This window comes from Bos indicus, chromosome 2, assembly GCF_029378745.1.
Source record: "Bos indicus isolate NIAB-ARS_2022 breed Sahiwal x Tharparkar chromosome 2, NIAB-ARS_B.indTharparkar_mat_pri_1.0, whole genome shotgun sequence".
NCBI lineage: Eukaryota > Metazoa > Chordata > Mammalia > Artiodactyla > Bovidae > Bos > Bos indicus.
The window spans coordinates 26,649,182-26,670,806 of record NC_091761.1 but is presented as its reverse complement, the minus strand read 5'-3'; the positions used below and the strand labels follow the sequence as shown (position 1 = coordinate 26,670,806).

At 40.2% G+C, this 21,625-nt stretch overlaps 2 protein-coding genes and 1 pseudogene across 16 annotated transcripts in view; 2 read left to right on the top strand and 1 right to left on the bottom strand.

The window, feature by feature from the left end:
• Window positions 1–11,138, bottom strand: part of FASTKD1 (FAST kinase domains 1) — a 39,028-nt gene extending 27,890 nt beyond the window's left edge. Inside the window, exons 1-4 of one of the 5 annotated variants that reach the window (XM_070803663.1) lie at window positions 11,066–11,118; window positions 10,827–10,946; window positions 8,754–9,273; window positions 7,134–7,202 (exon numbers count right to left, since the gene is read on the bottom strand). In XM_070803663.1, the coding sequence (XP_070659764.1) occupies window positions 7,134–7,202; window positions 8,754–9,088 (404 nt within the window). In that variant the 5' untranslated portion in view covers window positions 9,089–9,273; window positions 10,827–10,946; window positions 11,066–11,118. The other 4 variants (XM_019971185.2, XM_019971189.2, XM_019971186.2 and 1 more) reach the window with 4 other exon arrangements.
• On the top strand, window positions 2,244–2,797 carry LOC109566762 (elongin-B pseudogene; annotated as a pseudogene).
• Window positions 11,139–15,613: 4,475 nt separating the features above from the next.
• Window positions 15,614–21,625, top strand: part of PPIG (peptidylprolyl isomerase G) — a 56,945-nt gene continuing 50,933 nt past the window's right edge. For 4 of the 11 annotated variants that reach the window (XM_019971241.2, XM_019971265.2, XM_019971212.2 and 1 more), the window contains exon 1: window positions 15,863–16,149. The gene's annotated coding sequence lies outside the window, so the exon portion shown is untranslated. Of the gene's footprint in view, window positions 15,762–15,862; window positions 16,173–21,625 lie in introns of those variants that run through there. The other 7 variants (XM_019971250.2, XM_019971269.2, XM_019971221.2 and 4 more) reach the window with 3 other exon arrangements.

The window sequence follows — 21,625 nt, the reverse complement described above, 5'->3', positions numbered from 1 at the left end:
TCTATTCTTAAAAGTAACCTAAGATAAGAGTTAAAAAACCACATTCTTCTTGAAGATTTTAAAAAGGGGGGAAAAAACACTCAAAGTTATTTGAATCATTTTACTTATTAATTTTTTCAGATGACAGAACAATTTCAACTCAAGGTTGTATGTGAAAGTGAAAGTCACTCAGTCATGTCTGACTCTTTGCCACCCCTGCCAGGGTCCTCTGTCCATGGGGATTCTCCAGGCAAGAAAACAGAAAACAACAAAATTCTGTAAAGCAATTATCCTTCAATTAAAAATAAATAAATAAATAAAAAATCACCCATTAAAAGTTTTCTGCAAAAAACAAAAAAGAAATAAACAACTTTAAATAAAAGACATTGCTTTCTAGCACACACACACAAAAGGATACTGGAGTGGGTAGCCGTTCCCTTCTTCAGGGGATCTTCCCAACCCAGCAACGGAATCCAGGTCTCCTATATTACAGGTGGATTCTTTACCATCTGAGCCACCAGGAAAGCCCATATTAACACATAAAACCAAAAATATTTTTAAAATAAATAAAACAATCTCTACTATAATCATGCTTGAAAAACTTGATTTTTTTCTATAGGACAAATGACCCAATTTCTTCAACAAAAATGGCAAGACAAAAGAGCAGAAAGGAAAATTGTTATAGATTTTTAAAGACTTTGAATTCACTTAAAGACAAACATAAGGAATTTCACAGCAGCACGATATGTACTGGCAAAAAAGAAAAAAGCAAAACAGCAACAATCTCAATGTCCATCAAGAGTTTAATGAATAACTGCACATATTCCTAGAATTCCATACAGCAATAAAAAAGAATAGTACAATATCACAGAAGAATCTTTAAAATATATTGAGTGAAAAAACTAGGTATGAGAGTTCTTACTATAGGATTTCATTTTTATAGAAAGAAAACTAATTTCTGGTGTTAGAAGTCAAGATAGTGCTCACTTTTGGGACAGAGAAGTGGGAAGTAACTGGAAGAGAGCATGAAAGGAACTTTGGGGAAACTAGTGATATTCTGTGTTTTGATCTTGGTGCTATTACACAGAAGTATATGAGTATTTTCAGTATGTGAAAATTTATCAAGATGTATACTTATGACTGGTGTAACTATAAAAATTGGTATATTTTTACGATATTCTTTAATGAGTACTTACCAGAAAAAACAAAAGCAGAGAAAAACTTGAGACATGGCAACGAAATACAATGTGTATACCATGTTTGGATAGTTATTTAAACAAACTGCCTTTAAAAAGACCTTTATAGAGCAGGCAAAGAAATCTGAACTCAGACAGTTATTAGGTGATAATAAGGAATAATTAATCATTTTTATTAGGTATAATAATAGCATGGTGATTATACATACTTTTAAAAGAGTGCTTTTTGTCTCTCAGAAATACATACTAAGGTATTTACTGGTAAAATTATACTACAATTTTAACTATACTGAAGGGTAGGGAGGGAACTGGAGAATATCCAGTCAAAACAAGACTGCTATATGTTGGTAATTATTGAACCTGGATGATGGGTACATAGGAGTTCATTATATTGATCTCTCTACCTCACCAAAGGACAAAGATTGTTCTCCTTACCCTCAACAAAAAGACAGTTACAGGTAGAGAGGTCGCAAACCTGGAGATGAGAAGACCGATCAGTTTAGATAATGAGATTAACTATAATCACCACTGAGTAAGTGGATGTGAAATTTCTATCCCCAGAGATTTGTTGGGTCAGTCCAGTTCAGTTCAGTCGCTCAGTCGTGTCCAACTATTTGCAATCCCATGGACAGCAACACGGCAGGCCTCCCTGTCCAGCACCAACTCCTGGAGTTTACTCAAATTCATGTCCATTGAGTCGGTGATGCCGTCCAACCATCTCATCCTCTGTTGTCCCCTTCTCCTTCCACCTTCAATCTTTCCCAGCATCAGGGTCTTTTCAACTAGGTCAGTTCTTCGCATCAGGTGTCCAAAGGATTGGAGTTTGAGCTTCAGTATTAGTCCTTTCAATGAACACCCAGGACTGATCTCCTTTAGGATGGACTGGTTGGATCTCCTTGCAGTCCAAGGGACTCTCAAGAGTCTTCTCCAACACCACAGTTTAAAAGCATCAATTCGGCCGGGCCGGGGCCCGGGTCGGGGCCGGAGCTGGGGCCAGGGCCGCGGGGCTACGTGGGGGAAAGGGCGGGGCGGGGCGGGGCGGGGGGGGGGGGGGGGGGGGGGCCGACTCTGCGATCACGCCGGCCCGCGCCGCCCCCAGGACGTGTTCCTCATGATCCGGCGCCACAAGACCACCATCTTCACGGACGCCAAGGAGTCGAGCACCGTGTTTGAGCTGAAGCGCATCGTCGAGGGTACCCTCAAGCGGCCGCTGGATGAGCAGTGGCTGTACAAGGACGACCAGCTTCTGGACGATGGCAAGACGTTGGGCAAGTGTGGCTTCACCAGCCAGACAGCACGGCCTCAGGCCCCCTCCACTGTGGGGCTAGCCTTCAGGGCAGATGAGGCATTCAAGGCCCTGCGCATCAAGCCTTTCTCTAGCCCACCTGAGCTGCCGGACGTGATGAAGCCACAGGACTCAGGAAGCAGCGCCAACGAACAGGCTGTGCAGTGAGAGGCCTCCCCCAACTGTCCCCTCAATAAAAGATTTGGGTGTCCAAAAATAAATAAATAAATAAATAAAAGCATCAATTCTTCGTCACTCAGCTTTCTTCACAGTCCAACTCTCACATCCATACATGACCACTGGAAAAACCATAGCCTTGACTAGACGGACCTTTGTTGACAAAGTAATGTCTCTGCTTTTGAATATGCTGTCTAGGTTGGTCGTAACTCTCCTTCCAAGGAGTAAGCATCTTTTAATTTCATGGCTACAATCACCATCTGCAGTGATTTTGGAGCCCAGAAAATTAAGTCAGCCACTGTTTCCACTGTTACCCTATCTATTTGCCCTGAAGTGATGGGACTGGATGCCATGATCTTCGTTTTCTGAATGTTGAGCTTTAAGCCAACTTTTTCACTCTTCTCTTTCACTTTCATCAAGAGGCTCTAGTTCTTCTTCACTTTCTGCGATAAGGGTGGTGTCATCTGCATCAGATCAGATCAGATCAGATCAGTCGCTCAGTCGTGTCCAACTCTTTGCGACCCCATGAATCGCAGCACGCCAGGCCTCCCTGTCCATCACCAACTCCCAGAGTTCACTCAGACTCACGTCCATCGAGTCAGTGATGCCATCCAGCCATCTCATCCTCTGTTGTCCCCTTCTCCTCCTGCCCCCAATCCCTCCCAGCATCAGAGTCTTTTCCAATGAGTCAACTCTTCGCATGAGGTGGCCAAAGTATTGGAGTTTCAGCTTTAGCATCATTCCTTCCAAAGAAATCCCAGGGCTGATCTCCTTCAGAATGGACTGGTTGGATCTCCTGGCAGTCCAAGGGACCCTCAAGAGTCTTCTCCAACACCACACTTCAAAAGCATCAATTCTAAGGCACTCAGCCTTCTTCACAGTCCAACTCTCACATCCATACATGACCACAGGAAAAACCATAGCCTTGACTAGACGAACCTTTGTTGGCAAAGTAATGTCTCTGCTTTTGAATATGCTATCTAGGTTGGTCATAACTTTCCTTCCAAGGAGTAAGCATCTTTTAATTTCATGGCTGCAGTCACCATCCGCAGTGATTTTGGAGCTCAGAAAAATAAAGTTTGACACTGTTTCCACTGTTTCCCCATCTATTTCCCATGAAGTGATGGGACCGGATGCCATGATCTTCATTTTCTGAATGTTGAGCTTTAAGACAACTTTTTCACTCTCCACTTTCACTTTCATCAAGAGGCTTTTTAGTTCCTCTTCACTTTCTGCGATAAGGGTGGTGTCATCTGCATATCTGTGGTTATTGATATTTCTCCTGGCAATCTTTATTCCAGCTTGTGGTTCACCAAGCCCAGCGTTTCTCATGATGTACTCTGCATAGAAGTTAAATAAGCAGGGCGACAATATATAGCCTTGACGTACTCCTTTCCTGATTTGGAACCAGTCTGTTGTTCCACGTCCAGTTCTAACTGTTGCTTCCTGTCCTGCATACAGATTTCTCAAGAGGCAGGTCAGGTGGTCTGGTTATAACCATCTCTTTCAGAATTTTTCAGTTTGTTATGATCCACACAGTCAGCTTTGGCATAGTCAACAAAGCAGAAGTAGATGTTTTTCTGTAACTTTCTCACGTTGTCGATGATCCAGTGTATGTTGGCAATTTGATCTCTGGTTCCTCTGCCTTTTCTAAAACCAGCTTGAACATCTGGAAGTTCATGGTTCACGTACTGTTGAAGCCTGGCTTGGAGAATTTTGAGCATTAATTTACTAATATGTGAGATGAGGGCAATTGAGAGGTAGTTTGAGCATTCTTTGGCATTGCCTTTCTTTGGGATTAGAATGAAAACTGACCATTTCCAGTCCTGTGGCCATGCTGAGTTTTCCAAATTTGCTGGCATATTGAGTGCAGCACTTTCATAGCATCATCTTTTAGGATCTGAAATAGCTCAACTGGAATTCCATCACCTCCACTAGCTTTGTTTGTAGTGATGCTTCCTAAGGCCCACTTGACTTCACATTCCAAGATGTCTGGCTCTAGGTGAGTGACTATACCATCATGATTATCTGGGTCATGAAGATCTTTTTTTGTACAGTTCTTCTGTGTATTCTTGCCACCTCTTCTTAATCTCTTCTGCTTCTGTTAGTTCCATTCCATTTCTGTCTTTTCTTGTGTCCACCTTGGCATGAAATGTTCCCTTGGTATCTCTAATTTTCTTGAAGAGATCTCTAATCTTTCCCATTCTATTCCTTTCCTCTATTTCTTGCACCGATCACTGAGGAAGGCTTTCTTATCTCTCCTTGCTATTCTTTGGAACTCTGCATTCAAATGGGTATATCTTTCCTTTTCTCCTTTGCTTTTCGCTTCTCTTCTTTTCACAGCTATTTGTAAGGCCTCCTCAGACAGCCATTTTGCTTTGGGTACCTTGCAATCTGTTGGGTACCTTGTTTAATTTAACTCAGCTTACACAACAAAAGCCTACAAAGCTCACCCTGCAGTCATGCATGACTACAATTGTAAGAATTTATCATTATAGAAAAAAAAAAAAAAAAGAATTTATCATTGTTTGTGCTTCAAAAAGCAATATGCTAAAAAAGAATAATGAGGGTGACTGGTCCTCTCATCTACAAATAGTTACTGTTTCTTATCTTAGGCACTCCTTTCTCTTCTGCCCTAGGTTACTATTTGGTTCAGAGGGAGTGTTGTTCTGTGGTTTCCAAAAGCTCCTGTCTCTTTCCCACCTTGATTTTTCTTTCACTCACTAATACTTGTTTTATCCCACTAATAATGGACCATGGCTACCCAGAACCCTTAAGTTTAAAAATTCTAAGTTTTCAGAAATCATCAAAATGGCCCTCTGGTACAGCTAAGAGCCCTCAGCTGTTTTATAAATGGAGAGCTTTTCATGTATTCTTTTATTATTTTTTACATATTCTTATTAAATATAAATAGTATAGTACAGAATACAATAGGCTTCTCTGTACTCCAAATTTTCTAAATTTTCTGGCAAATTAAAAAGCAGAGACATTACTTTGCCAACTAAGATCCATCTAGTCAAAGCTATGGTTTTTCCAGTAATCATGTATGGATGTGAGAGCTGGACTATAAAGAAAGCTGAGCACCAAAGAATTGATGCTTTTGAACTGTGGTGTTGGAGAAGACTCTTGAGAGGCCCTTGGGCTGCAAGGAGATCCAACCAGTCCATCCTAAGGAAGTCAGTCCTGAATATTCATTGGAAGGACTGATGCTGAAACTGAAACTCCAGTACTCTGGCCACCTGATGCAAAGAACTGACTCACTGCAAAAGACCCTGATGCTGGGAAAGATTGAAGGCGGGAGGAGAAGGGGATGAGAGAGGATGAGATGGTTGGATGGTATCACCAACTTGATGGGCAAGAGTTGAGCAAACTTCGGGAGTTGGTGATGGACAGGGAAGCCTGCCGTGCTGCAATCCATGGGGTCGTAAAGAGTCAGACAGGACTCAGCAACTGAACTGAACTGAACTCATAATACTCTGAATAAATTTCATATTTTTCTAGATATTTTTAAATTTATTTTTCTTTCTCTCTTTTTTTTCTATTTTAATTTTTTTACAAACCCTGTGTCGAGGGCAGACTCGCAGCAGGGAGCTGCTCTGCTATGTAGGAAACCCCGACCCAGAAGCAAATTGTCTATGAATGCTTTAGCACCAGGTTCCCCACAAAGGGGCGAGGAGGCAGCCACCTTTCTGGTCGTTCTGTTTTAGATGATCATTGATTATGGAAGTATGCTAAAGATATAGCTATGTGTAGAGTAGGAAAGATATCTAAATTGATACTATTCATAGTGGACCTGAAATATTCTAAGATACCTATGAGCTCTGTTCATTGCATCTTCATAAAAATGAAGTGATAGGCAAGTACCTATAGACGTTGTTAAACAGTAAAGTCTTTCCTTTGTCATAAACTCGTTCTTCTTTCTCTTTTTATGAACATCTAGGGATTTTACTGAGAGCCTATCACTAAGAATTTTTTCCTTCTGAAGCAAAATTCTTTCAGAAAAGCAAGTTTAAAAAGCACAGTCCAAGAATAGCAGTGACTTTAGCTTAATTATATTTTGATTAATTATATATGTTTAAAAGCACCTACATTCCGCAGCCTTAAGGAATATTTGAAATACTTTTCTTTCTCTTAAGGAAAAAAACACATTCCCCATTCTTTTCCTACAAGATTTCACTGTGCTAGAAAAACACACCTTAACACAATCAAAAAACCCTAAAACCTAACTGAACTTAAATATATTTTTTTATTTAAAAAAATTTTTTGGCCACATCACGCATCATGCAGGATCTTAGTTCCCCGAAAAGGGATCAAATCCGTGCTCCCTGCAGTGGAAGCGCAGTCTTAACCACGGGACCACAGGAGAAATTCCTAAATACGTTTCAATAAAGCTTGATAGTTAGGCAGCAGCTCCCTATTCCTCCCCTACAAGATTTCACTGTGCTAATCCTGAACAGAATAACCCTGATCTTAGCTGAAGAACCCAGAGTACTTGCCTTTCCAGTCTTCTCCATGCTTCTGTAACGAGTGCTTCAACTAGTGAGTCATGGGCCTCAATACCAAACCTCAAGAAAATCAAGAGAAAATAATTTTCCACATAGAAACATTTTAAAATTATTAAAAGCACATATGCAGCAAGAATTATAATGCAAAAGTGAACCTCAAGTTACTATATTCTTACACAGTCAGCCCTTATTTCTGGTCTGGTCCCATTTCAGTATTCTGATTTCTCAGTACTACCTAATAAACACCTATACTTTATCCCATGCCCTCATCCTTTTATCTGTAACATTTCAATGCCATCCACCAAACAATGAAAATGTTCAATGATATATTTTATCTTTTTTTTTTTTAATCTTAAAAGTACATCTAACATGTACTACTTTGCTCTGATTACAAAAATATTTTTAAAAGAGAAAGTTTGTAACATAAAGAAAAACTTCAATTGGGTAATAAAAAGAATTTATAACTCTGCTACTCATAAATACTCACCATCATTAATTTGGGGCATTTCTTTTCAGTTCTTTTTCTACACACTTAATGAAATATCTGTATTTCTTTCACATGTTTGTATCTTGCCTCTTTTAGTAAGTTAACACTATATTGTGGACATTTGCCCATTATCTTTACATATACTTCAAAACATAATTTTTAATGGTGGTATACTATTAATTATGTGAATAAAATATCATTTAAACATTTACCTACTTACTAGGATCTTAGTTTTTCGATATTATAAACAATGCTGGAATGAATAACCATGTACAGGAATTTTAACATGTATCTTAGATTATGTTCTTAGGATAAATCTTAGAAACAAAATTATTTTGTTTATAGGTATATCACTATAAACAGTATTATCACTGATATAAAAGGTTTATCATTCTTTTTTAGTCTAACCCTACCCCCCAAAATAAGAAAAGCCTTAATTAAGCCCCTTTCTGTATACACTGATCCCTAATAAAAACAACTGTATCTCTGCTCTGTGCAGTGCTGACATCTATAGCTATTTAGACAACTATTTAACCTCAATAATTTCCACCAATGAGACTAATAAACAGATTAATTTTAACTTTTTTGCTCTTTTTTCCTTTGTACAGCTGCTGAATTCCTCTCCAAATAATGTAAAATTTATTTTCGTTTTAAATTTTTTCCCAGCTTTATTGATGTATGATTAACAAATATTGTATATATTTAGGTTGTACAGCATAATATTTTATTGTTTTTTTTTTAAAGAAAACATGATTTTAAACATTCATATCTTATTCATTTCGAAATGTCAGAGTTCTCGGTCAGACTTGAAAACACTTCAAAAACAAGTCTTTGGCAACCTCCAAATTATTCTTGGTGACCTTAATATCCCTCTGGCCATAGTCTCGGGATAGAGGGCATATAAAAAGTCACCTTCAGTATTACGTTTTGATATACATATACACAGTGGAATGATTACTGTAATCAAAGAATATCCACCAAGTATCTTTAAAATATTAGATGATCAGGAAAACTATTTTAAGGAAAAAAAACACATTGCTTTTCATTTCAAAGAGATTTTTACAAAGTTAAAATATAAAAATAAACTATAATCATTCTATAAAACCTAAAAGCACATTACTTACTGTTGTATGATGTATAACACATTCACCAAGGTACTGTCGCTCATGAATCCCATTTTAGTTGTGGCTAAATTACACAGAGTAAGAAATTGGGGATGGTTTCTGATACAGTCCACATTTTTTACTGAGCTGGTCTTCTGCTTTTGAAACTGCCAAAGCATACTAAGTGCACATCCCACTTGCTTTTCTGAGAGTAGGGATTTGTTTTTTTCAATAAGACCAAATATTTGCTCTTCATCTGTACAATTATTCATCTGACTAATTAATGGTTCAAAACTAAAGGGTCGAAAGTGAAACACTCTCGAGGAGAATGGACGAATAGCCCTTAGGCAAAGCATATTGTAAATAATGAATCTAGGGGACAAAAACTATCTTTTCATTTACATCACAAATTTTCTTAGGTAAAGAAAACCATTTGCAACTAGTAGTCAGGTGCAATATGCTGGTATAAAAATAACTGGTTTTCCTTCATGTATTTTGCTTCCATTATGATGACTCCAAATCCCATCTCAATATGCAGCTTCTGTAAAGAAATTGATTTAACATGGTCATACTTATGTTATTAATACCAAATTAATTCCAAAATTCTCATTACAGGAACAACTTTTTTCCTGAAATAACTATAGACTTTGTTCTTAGCCTGAACCAGAGAGCAGGATTTGATCCAAAGCGAAATGTCCAGGAAAAGGGGTTTCTTTCTGCATTTCATCTAAAAAAATGTTAGGTGTGGACTTCCCTGGTGGTCCAGTGCTTAAGAGTCTGCCTGCCAATACAGGGGACACAGGTTTGATCCCTGGTCAGGTACGATTCTATATGCTGCGGAGCAACTAAGCCCTTGCACCACAGCTACTAAAACCTAGAGCCTGTGCTCCTCAGCAAGAGAAGCCCCTGCTTGCTGCAACTAGAGAAAGCCCATGCACAGCAAGAAAGGCCCAACACAGCCAAAAGTAAATAAATAATGTTAAATCTGACACACGAAGTTTTCAAATTTGACTATAAAACCAGATGGGGTTGGGGGACCCAAACCAAACTCTTTGCAATAAATAAATATACTGCCTTTATAGTTTTTACAAAGAGTAGCCATTAATTCATAGCCACAATTTTTCAAATGTTTTTTTCCCAGAAGGATAGTCTCTGGTATATTTAATTCCAAGATAATTTCTTGCTCCTTTCTCCTTGTATTCTAAAAGCACCCAAACAATTTAATCACTATATTGGCCTTAAGTAGGTTTTAAGCAATAAACGAGATGATTCGAGCCCAATCAGGAAATATTAAGAAATCAAGTAATGTATCAGGGTGTGGTGAAGCAACATGGAAACCAAAGATTATTATGAAAAAGAATAATTTGTTTTTAAAGTATGTCTAAATTTCTAGTTGAGAAACAATGGTTAGAAAAGCTGGGACTAAAACCATATTATCTAACACGTCTACAACAGTTTACAACGGACTTTTAAAGTATTATCCCAATAAATTCTCTCAACCTGCCAGAGAGATACTATCATTTGAATTTTACAGATAAAAGCTACTCTCATAAAGATTAAAAATCTACTCTAGTACTAATGAAGCTGGGACAACCACATAGTTCTTTCACTCTTTCAACCTGAACATCCTCATTACATGAACAAACCAATGTTAAAAGTATGCCTCAAAATCCTCTCTATCGCTATGCCAAGCTGTCTGCACGCTACTCTGTGGCAATCTGCACTGAATCCTGACCCAGACTGACTTGCGACACACACATACACAAAAATCCCCACAAAGAAAAGATATCTTCAAGAATCTCCTGCCTGTCTACAGCTGATAGAGGAAAGCAGCTCACGGCTCAGAATACCAGTGTCAAGTCTAACCGACCTTGGGAAACTGACTCTACCAAAGGAGGGATCTCGGGACTATAGAGATAGATACCCGCCGGGAACAGGTATGGTGCAGGGTATATAGTGCAGCAGCACCCTTTGAAAATGGCAGGCATCCTCGGCTCTTGGCACACAGTGGCGCTGAACGAATGTGGTCTCCCGGTCCCGCTGGGAGAGAGCTCAGCCCTGCCCTAGTCCTCCGCGCTCCGGGAAATACAATACCTGGAAAGAAGCCTCCGAACTCTGTACCCCGGAACCGAAACGTGCTGGGTACAAGAAGAAAACCTATCGCCGTCACCGATCCTGATTCGCGGACAAATTCCTCAACGCCAGGGAACTTTTCTGGAGAATCGCGGGGAATGCTGGTTAGGAGGGCTCAGAACTCATGGCTATTCCTGGTCCCCTAGTATGGGACGCAACAGGCTTGGTTATGTCACTCAAACCTCCCTTCTATCCCAGACCTTTCTTCTGGTGGTGTCCTTTCCAAAACCCGGAAAAAAGGCCGAGGGAGCCCAGCGTGCACGGCCAAAAGCAAGCACTACATGCCCCAGGGGACCTCGCGGCGAGGGTCGTGGAATAGACGTGGCATACGCATTTGGGGGGAATTCTGGGTATTGTAGTTCCTCATTGAGAGAGACTTTGGTAGCACGTCCTCAGTTTAGTTCAGTTCAGTTCAGTCGCTCAGTCGTGTCCGACGCTTTGCGACTCCATGAATCGCAGCACGCCAGGCCTCCCTGTCCATCACCAACTCCCGGAGTTCACCCAAATTCATGTGCATCGAGTCGGTGATGCCATCCAGCCATCTCATCCTCTGTCGTCCCCTTTTCCTCCGGCCCCCAATCCCTCCCAGCATCAGGGTCTTTTCCAATGAGTCAACTCTTCGCATTAAGTGGCCAAAATATTGGCGTTTCAGCCTCAGCATCAGTCCTTCCAATGAACACCCAGGACTGGTCTCCTTTAGGATGGACTGGTTGGATCTTCTTGCAGTCCAAGGGACTCGCAAGAGTCTTCTCCAGCACCACAGTTCAAAAAGCATGTCTTGCTGCTGCTGCTACTGCTGCTGCTGCTACTGCTGCTGCTAAGTCGCTTCAGTCGTGTCCGACTCTGTGCGACCCCATAGACGGCAGCCCACCAGGCTCCCCCGTCCCTGGGATTCTCCAGGCAAGAACACTGGAGTGGGTTGCCATTTCCTCCCCCAATGCATGCAAGTGAAAAGTGAAAGTGAAGGCCTTCAGTCGTGTCGGACTCCTAGCGACCCCATGGACTGCAGCCTACCAGGCTCCTCCGTCCATGGGATTTTCCAGGCAAGAGTACTGGAGTGGGGTGCCATTACCTTCTCCAAAGCATGTCTTAAACCATTGTAATTATAGGTCCTTGTTGTTTAGTCGCTAAGTCGTGTAGGGCTCTTTTGTGACTGCATGGACTATAGTCCACCAGGCTCCTATGTCCATGGGGTGGATTTTCCAGGCAAAAATACTGGACTGGGATGCCATTTCCTCAGGGGCTCTTTCTGACCGAGGGATGGAACCCGCGTGCCCTGCATTGGCAGGTGGATTCTTTACCTCGGAGCCACCAGGGAAGCCTTTAGGGTACTTGTTTCTCAACTATAAGAGGTTTTCTCCCAGTCCATGAAACACTGATATTTTTATAACACACAATATAAATGAATATTTAGAAAAGTGAAATCTGAAAACTTAAATGTGGAAAAGACATGTGCAGATTTTTATTTATTATATTCAACGTGTATGGAATAGCTATGGAATGGCTATAAAAGCATCAAAACTTCTCTCCATTTCTGCACTGTGTCATGGCAGACAGGTACCAGTTCTAGATGACAAATTTTGTAACAGCTTTATTGAGAAATTATTTACACACCATACAATTCACCCATTCACAGTGTAAAATTCAGTGACTTTTTGTAATTCAGAGTTGTGGAACATCACCACAATCAATTTTTGGCCTTGTGTTATCTTCAGGAAGTTTAACAGGGATTTTGCTCTAGATTGGCTACTATGAGGAATTTACTGGGCATCTTAATAAATTTTATTTAGAAGGCAGAAAGAATGAAGCTAAGTTAAAGCTGGGATTGGTAAAGAAGCAGCTGTCACTCCTACTAGCCACAATAGGTGGATGTTTGGTCATTTTTTGTGGTTTGAACAATACTGTTTTTTGTCTAAGTTCAGGTATGATTATGTCTTGTTTTGGTCTTGACACATCAGTCAGAAAGTGGCCTTGTTTCATGTTGTTATTCTGTGCAATTGTTATGTTCAGCAGAAATACCAAGGCTGAGCTATGAGTGCCAGACCAGCTCCCTGCAACAATAGGCCTAAATGATAGTGACAGTCTTCTTTATGGTCCAACTCTCACATCCATACGTGACTACTGGAAAAACCATAGCTTTGATTATATGAACCTTTGTTGACAAAGTGATGTCTCTGCTTTCTAATACACTGTTTAGGTTTGTCATAGCTTTTCTTCCAAGGAGCAAGCATCTTTTAATTTTGTGGCTGCAGTCACTGTCTGCAGTGATTTTGGAGCCCAAGAAAATAAAATCTGTCACTGTTTCCACTTCTCAGTTTGTCATGAAGTGATGGTACTGATGCCAGAATCTTAGTTTTTGTAATGTTTTCCTGATGGCTGAAACTCCAGGCAATGCACTCTAATCTAATCATGCAATGTCAAGGCCCTGGAGTATGTTGGAATTACATATAAGGAACGTAAGGTCCTGACTGACTATATGGAGGAGAGTTGCCCTTTGATCTGGTCCACTCACCAGACCTATTATTTAAGAGAGAAATAAGTCCTTTGTTCCTTAAGCCACCATATTGTTGGAGGTAATACTTCCTTTTACTTGCAAGAGCTTCCTTCTTGGAACAATAAATTATGTCAAATTTATTTGGGAAAGTTTTGGATTTCAAAGACCATTGAACTTTCAACATGTTTGGGACCCAGCAAAGCACACCAGTTTTTCATTCATTCAAGTAAGGACATCTGGATAAAGAAAGCAACTACCACAGTCTAAGAAAAGATATGGCTTATGGGATTTTAGTTCCCTGACCAGGGATTGAACCCAGGGTCCCAGTAGTGACAGCGCTAGAGTCCTAACCACTGGATCACAAGGGAATTTCCCCCCAAAACAACTGTTCTTAAGAATAGTGAAAACTTTGTCATAGTTCACCACCAGCCACCAGTCTTTGAATTAACATTTGTAAAGCTGCTTCAAGACTTCTTTCAGGAATCCTCTAAAATGTGACCATTTATAATGTATACTATATCTAAGTACTTGTTAATACCTTACTATTAAATAATTCTTCAGTCACTTCATATAAAGGTCTATCTCTCTAAGAAAAAAGTATATCCTGGAACAAATTAGTAATACTACCTTTGCGCATCTCAAAATGTTAACTATGGTATAATCTGTACTATATCCTCAAAGATTGTGTCTAACTAAATGGATGATAAAGAGGGAAACTACACATTACCTCTACAAGTAGAAATCTAAGAAATAAATCTGTATATCACAGCTAAATAAAAGTATATTCTAAGGAATCTGAATTAGCAAAAATCAAACCCATGCTAACAAAAATCTGTCTCAATATCGTGCTCACTGTAAATTAGAATTTTAAAGGTACTAAAGAATTGCCCTCCTCACTGCAAAGTGTGAACTCACATAACCTCTAAGTTGTTTGAGGATGAGTATGACGCTACTTTCCTGCAATGAAAGCAAAATGGCTTAAAGAGGCCAGGATTGTCCTCTCAGTTTTACAGCTAATAAAACCGGTGAAGACCCTTAAGTGTACCTGCCACATGCTCACATGTTGTTGATAATTACTAATTTACCAAAGATAAAGAAGTGAAAATTTTAAATAATTGTAACTTTCTTTTCATACAATAATAAAATCTAAGTCCTCTGTTTCCTTTTGTTTGTTTTTACAGAAAAACAGATTTATTGTAAGGAATTGGCTTACAGTTGTGGGGGCTGGAAAGTCTGAAATCTGTAGGGTGGGTGAGCAGGCTGTAAGTGCACATAAGAGTTGATATTGCAGTCTTGAGTTTGAAATCAACACAGCAGGCCAAGCATGTTGGAAACCCAGGCAAAGTTTCTATAATGCCATCTTGAGGCATAATGCTTTCTTCCTTAGGAAATCTCAGCCTCTGATCTCAAGGCCTTGAGCTGATTGGATGAGTCCCACCCTGTTTTAAGTCTTCGAATTGTAAAAGTTTATCACATCTAAAATATACCCTGGGAAACACATCTAGACTATTCTTTGACCAAATAACTGGGCACTATATCCTAGCCAAGTTGACACATATCACTAATCATCACAAGGGGGCTGTTTTCTTTAAAACACATGGCATATCTTCACAATGACTGCCCTCAACTCCCCTGAATATCAGGGGGAATTATTACAATTCTAACAATCTAGGAACTCTTAATCTCTTGAAACAATTAAATAGCAACATATGTCCTAAATAGTGTTCTCCCCAGAAAGCACTGGATTTGGAGTCAAAGCCTTACTTTGGTATTTAGGAACAATGTATTTGGGAAGGCACTTATCTTCCTTGAGCCTCAATTTATCCGTGAAACAAGGATAACATATCATGGGGTTGCTATGCGAATATTTTTAAAAGACAACAAAGGGCGTCAATGTCCTCATAATTTCCTCCTTTTCTCAAATAGCACTTTGTTCATTTCTTTTCTTTTCTTTTTTTTTTTAATGTGTGTCATAGCATTAACTAGAAGCTGACCTGGGAAGCTCTTTGAAAGTAGGGTCTCCTTCCCAACACCCTGGCAGAGGCTCAATCAATGTTTATTAAGTGAAGCACTTCATTTCACGAATGACTTGGCATTCTAACGGTTACAAACGCTGTCAATCAACTTACACAGAAACCATTAAGCTACCTATGGGCCAGGCATTTAACTCGCTCCCAAATCCTAGAACTCCAGGGAGGGTGAGGTACCGAAGCAAGGGATCACCAGAAGACGCGGGCCACCGAGCAGTGACGTATTTCCGGCGCGACGTTTCCCCTCCACGCCGGGCCTGGGTTGTGGGGGGAGGGAGTCGGTTAGTGGTCTTTAGCGCCTTTTCTGGCGGCGGTAGATTTGAAGCGCTTTAAAGGACCGGACCCCGGGAAGAGGAGACTGGACTGGTGCAAGTAGGTGGCGCAGAGCCTGTGTTGTTTCGGTACCGTCCTTTGCAGCACTGCCGGGGTGCGAGAGCGGGAAGGGCCCTAGAAGAGGGGCGGAGCCGGCGCGATAGGCCCAGACCGACTTAACCGTCTTCCTCTCAAGATATTGGGGCTGCCCGATCCCAGAGGGGCCCCCGAGGATCGTGGCGCTAGCTTTGCAGCAGGTGCTGCTGGAGAGGGCTTCCAGCCGTGCCTTCCGGACCTGGAAAATGGCCCTCCCCCTGCCAGCCCCCGCCCTCCCTTCTCGGGCGCACACCTCCCTCCCTGACGCATTTTGCCGCACAAGCTGTAATATGGCGGCAGCGACGGTGGCCTGAACTTCAGGGAGCCGGGGTGATTTTGATGCTTCAAAATCGTAAGACCGAGCACGAGTGCGGGGTAGGTGGGAGGATAGGTGGGGAAACGGGACGCGTTACCTGCCATCCTGTCAGATTAGGGGTGGAGAGTGGCAGGCGAGGAGCCTGGATCTTAGGGGTTAAGATTAGAACGAAGACAGGCTTTCCCCTGCTCCGACCTTTTCCTCTCATAGCGACTATCTTGCGTAGTGTAGTGGCACAGGCCACTTAGTTCTCCCCAAACTCCAATCCAGGCTCTTCCTTCTTACCCAGAACTGACTCCAAGTTCTCCCACGTTTCTGAAGAACTGTGTGCAGCGCAGGCCTTTTAGGAGGAATTACTCTTGTAGGAAGGTGATGGCTTCGGAATTCCAAATGCTTTGGGGGAAGTGTGCGAATTTGGCTAGTCTTTAGTCTTTTAAGGTGCTGAATCGAGATCTGCAGGAATGGGAAACTTTGTCGTTTTTAAAATGTTATAAAAGCACCATTTTGTGCATTGATTTTCATTTCTTCCCACAATAGTACTTTATGCAGGACCAAGTGTTTGCAGTAGTGGTCAGAAATGCGTCCAAAAACAATTAAATGTTGTGGAAATTAGGGAGTACGGTTAATTTTCAGTAGTCAAAACCAGATAGAAAAAGTGAGTCTGTGGACTACCGTTTGGCAAAGAATGGCCGGTTTGTACAGATGATGGAGAGGGGGTGTGTAAACAGTTTTGAAATCGCGGTTTAAAATCCATAAAAGGCACCGACATCTAGAATGGCTGTTTCTCTGATTCATGTTTTTTATATATGCGACAATTTACCCGTTTTATCACTCCTTTTTTTTTAGTTTAATCATTTAAGATGGGATCTTCTCTATAAGGGATTACATATTACATACATTTGGTTTAAACAGAGCTCCCTTTACCTTAACGTTTTCTTTATGGTTCAAGAGTATTGGTGTCCTGAGATCCTAATGGCGTCTTGTAGTAGGATTCTGTGCCTTTTTAAAAATTTTGTTTACTTTTTAAGGTTTTTGCTTTTGCGAACTTTTGTCAGGGTTGCCTTTCCCTGTTGTCAGGAGTGTACAAGTAAGAAAACTGACAAGGTTCGAAATTTTGAGTTCTTTTCTGATCCGACCATCTTTCTGAACCTCAGGTTTTTTTTATCATCTATAAAATTATATTCTAAATTATATTCTAATTTCAGGCTATTATCAAGCTGTGGGCTTCAAAAGTAAATATTCAGGTTTGTTAAAATTCTGTGTGAAATTAGCTTTGAGTAAGAGCTCAGTGGCTCCCCTAGGAGTGAAAAGCGCACATTACGTTTATTGTGACTTACACAAGTCTTTGATTTTTGGTGCTTGATACTGTGGTCTTGCAGTATCGGTGTTCTTTTGGTAAAGTCTTTATTCTTTTGATATTTTGCATATTTTAAATTAGATTTCCTGTCAGGCAGCATCCATTCTCCCAAACATCAGGAAATTGGTAATAGTTATAGTAGGATGAGCTAGTTCTACTAGTTGTCAGGACACCATCTACAGTTCTTCAAGTGTTGCTCTTTTGAGAAATATATGTTGATGTTTTCCCTTATTGTTTTATTTATAGGATATTTCAACAGGATTAGAATGTATTATTTATTCTCTGTATCCTCAAGTACTAATGTGTCTTACTTGTTATATGTAGTTGGAATCCATAGATAATTATTTGAGGTTATTTGAAGAGTTTATTGCAAATCTATCTGCTGCACTTTTTTTTTTCTTTAATATTAGTACCAGTTTTTAGTTTTCATTTAAGTGTCAGTGGTTTTGACCTGGTTTAATGAATATATGGTCTCCATAAGAACTCCGTATATTTTTATTTCTGTAAGGCAAATCTTGCATCTTGAAATATACTACAGGCAGTGTTATAAATTCTCTGTATGCTGTAACTGGGACTTTGTACTTTTAGTACCAGACAGGAAATGTTTTACACTTCGTTTTAGTTTGAGTAGTGGCTTAAAATGATTACCAACTTGTTCTTGGAATTTAATTATGTCATACTTGTGGTTATCAATTTTTGATATTAAAATGGTTATTTTTAAAGCATGAATGATTCCTTAACCTACTTATTTTTAAATTGCATGAAGCCTGATTGTATATATTAATAAGCTACTGTTAATTGTGTATAAACTTTAGCTTAAGGTTTATTCATAATTAAATCTTTGCATCGTGGTCACTTGATAAAAAGTAAAATTATGTAACCATTATTTGGAATATTTATGAATAAGCTACTTTCTTTCTTTAATTGGAGGATGATTACTTTACAATATTGTGATGGTTTTGGCCTTACATCAATATGAATCAGGCACAGGTTATAAGCTACTTTTAACAGTGAAGCTATAATCTTAACCAGAAAACTCTTGCTTTTTTTTTTTCCACTTGTGACTTTCAGCCAGTCACTTCAACTCTCTAGTCTTCTTGTTCCCAAGTCTATACACTTAGAAGATTGGACCAGATTACCTATTTCCTTCAAACTTCAAAAATCTGTAATTTTTTATTTAGGAGTTACTGGATTAAATAACACAGTGCTAGGATGGTTTGGTTCTATCTCTTGAGACAGTGGGATAAGTTTATTGTTATAAGAGCTTAGATAATTGCAGGTACAATATTAAGAATATTAGCAGAGATTCCCCAGTTGGTATATGCTTTTTAGTTTGCACTAGCATAGTTGTACTAGATTTTTGTCTCTCAGATTGTACGTGCAGTAAGTTATTTAACACCAAACTTGGCATCATACCAACTTTTCTCTTTTTAAGTTTTCTGGAGGATTTAGAAATTTAGTAAGTGCCTGAAAGTGAAGTGAGTTAGTTGCTCAGTTGAGCCTGGCTGTTCGTGACCCAGGGAGTGCAGCCCACCAGTCTTCTCTGTCCTTGGAATTCTCCAGGCAAGAATACTGGAGTGGATGGCCATTCTCTTCTCCAGGGGATCTTCCTGACTCAGGGCAAACCCAGGTCTCCTGCACTGCAGGCAGATTCTTTACCATCTGAGCCACCAGGGAAGCCCTACTAACTGCCTGTACACTGTTAATCATGTTTTTACCAGTACAGAGGTTTGTGACTGTCAGAGACACTACGGGAAAAGGAACTATATGGAAGATCAGAGTTGCCTTTTCTGACGCCCCAGAATGTCAACTTATTTGTACTTAGTTCACTAACAACCTGGCATTCATAAATGTATTTAGATATCTTTTAACCAGTCCGTTTTTATTTCTCATTTGATTTCTGTGAACTACATTAAGGTAGAGAGTAATATAAAATGTGATGTTAGATTGCTATCTTTGAAAGTTTTCAATATCTGCTATACTTTTAATTAGTTTAACTTAATATGATTGCACTTAGAGGTGCAAGTCTTCTATGAAAATTGCTACCTGTTTTATTAAACTTAAACAGATGAGAACTTCCCATCTTTATTTCTTGGACTTGAACTGAAAATGCTCTCTTATAGTGGATTCTGTTTAAAGAAAAGAAAATAGACACTTTGTTAACAGAATGCAGCCCCAGCAGGCATATCTAAAGAATAAGCTCCTTTCAGTTGTGGAATAGGCTGAGAGGATTTACTCACTATAGATACATATTAGCAATACTCCTGTGGGAAGCAGTACATGTGGGAGAAAAGGTGCTGGGCAAGTCCTCTGCTCAAGCCTTAACTAGCATTCTGTTTGGCAGTGTAGTGCTGGACCAGGCATTGTGCTTGGTGTTGAAGATAGGTTCTGAGTTCAAGGAGTTTGTTATTGTTTAGTTGTTAAGTTTCGTCTGACTCTTTTGCGACCCTATGGACTGTAACCCACCAGCGCCTCTGTCCATGGGATTCTCCAGGCAAGAATACTGGAGTAGGTTGCCATTTCCTTCTCCAGACAAATTTATGATAATGAAAATAAAATTCAACAAACAGTCATTTTAACTTCAGAGAATCAGGGTGAAATTCCTAGAGTGTACTTTGGCTGTGTTCAATCTTTAAGGACAATTAAGAATTAACCAAGGGAATCAGAAAGGGCAAAGACCTGCTTGTCATCGTAATAGTTAAGAGTATTTAATATCTCCATTTTCAAGACTTAGTACTCTGCAGACTCCCTCAGACTGTGTTAAACTTCCAAGTAATTCTTGGAATTATGAATGTAATTCCATGTAATAAAGATTGTAATAAAGTCACTGCATTATTTATTGCCTAATTACAAATTTCACTTTCACTTTGGGGCTTCCCTGGTGGCTCAGCTGGTAAAGAATCTTCCTGCAATGCGGAAGACCTGGGTTCAATTCGTGGGTTGGGAAGATCCCTCAGACGAAGGTGTGGCAACCCACTCCAGTATTCTTGCCTGAAGAATCCCCATGGACAGAGGAGCCTGGTGGGCTACAGTCCACAGGGTTGCAAAGAGTTGGACATGACTCAGCAACAAAGCACGATTACAAATACCATGTTTTTTTACTATATGTTTTAATAATTAGTTGTCTGTGTCCTTCTGCCCCCCATCTCCAACCTTCATGTTACTTTAAGTGAATATGGAAATTATTTCATGTCTGAAGCTACAAGATTAAACTTTTTACTTATGAATTTGTTTCATCTCTGATATTTTTATGAAATATATTTGTTGCAGAAGTTTCAGGTAGAGCAGTGGTAAAGAATCCACCTGCCAATGCAGGACGCATAAGAGACACAGATTCGACCCCTGGGTCATGAAGATCCCTTAGGGTAGAAAATGCTAAGCCACTCCTGTGTTCTTGCCTGCAAAATTCCATGGACAGAGGAGCCTGGCAGGCTGCAGTACATGGGGTCACAAAGAGGTGGACACAACTGAGCTCAGGAGCACATGGCATATCATACATCCTCAGTTCAGTTCAGTTCAGTCGCTCAGTCGTGTCCGACGCTTTGCGACCCCATGAATCGCAGCATGCCAGGCCTCCCTGTCCATCACCAACTCCCGGAGTTCACCCAAATTCATGTGCATCGAGTCGGTGATGCCATCCAGCCATCTCATCCTCTGTCGTCCCCTTCTCCTCCTGCCCCCAATCCCTCCCAGCATCAGAGTCTTTTCCAATGAGTCAACTCTTCGCATGAGGTGGCCAAAGTACTGGAGTTTCAGCTTTAGCATCATTCCTTCCAAAGAACACCCAGGTCTGATCTCCTTCAGAATGGACTGGTTGGATCTCCTTATAGTCCAAGGGACTCTCAAGAGTCTTCTCCAACACCACAGTCAAAAGCATCAATTCTTCGGCGCTCAGCTTTCTTCACAGTCCAACTCTCATATCCATACATGACCACAGGAAAAACCATAGCCTTGACTAGACGGACCTTTATTGGCAAAGTAATGTCTCTGCTTTTGAATATGCTCTCTAGGTTGGTCATAACTTTTCTTCCAAGGAGTAAGCGTCTTAATTTCATGGCTGCAGTCACCATCTGCAATGATTTTGGAGCCCAAAAAAATAAAGTCGGACACTGTTTCCACTGTTTCCCCATCTATTTCCCAGCATTTAATATTTTG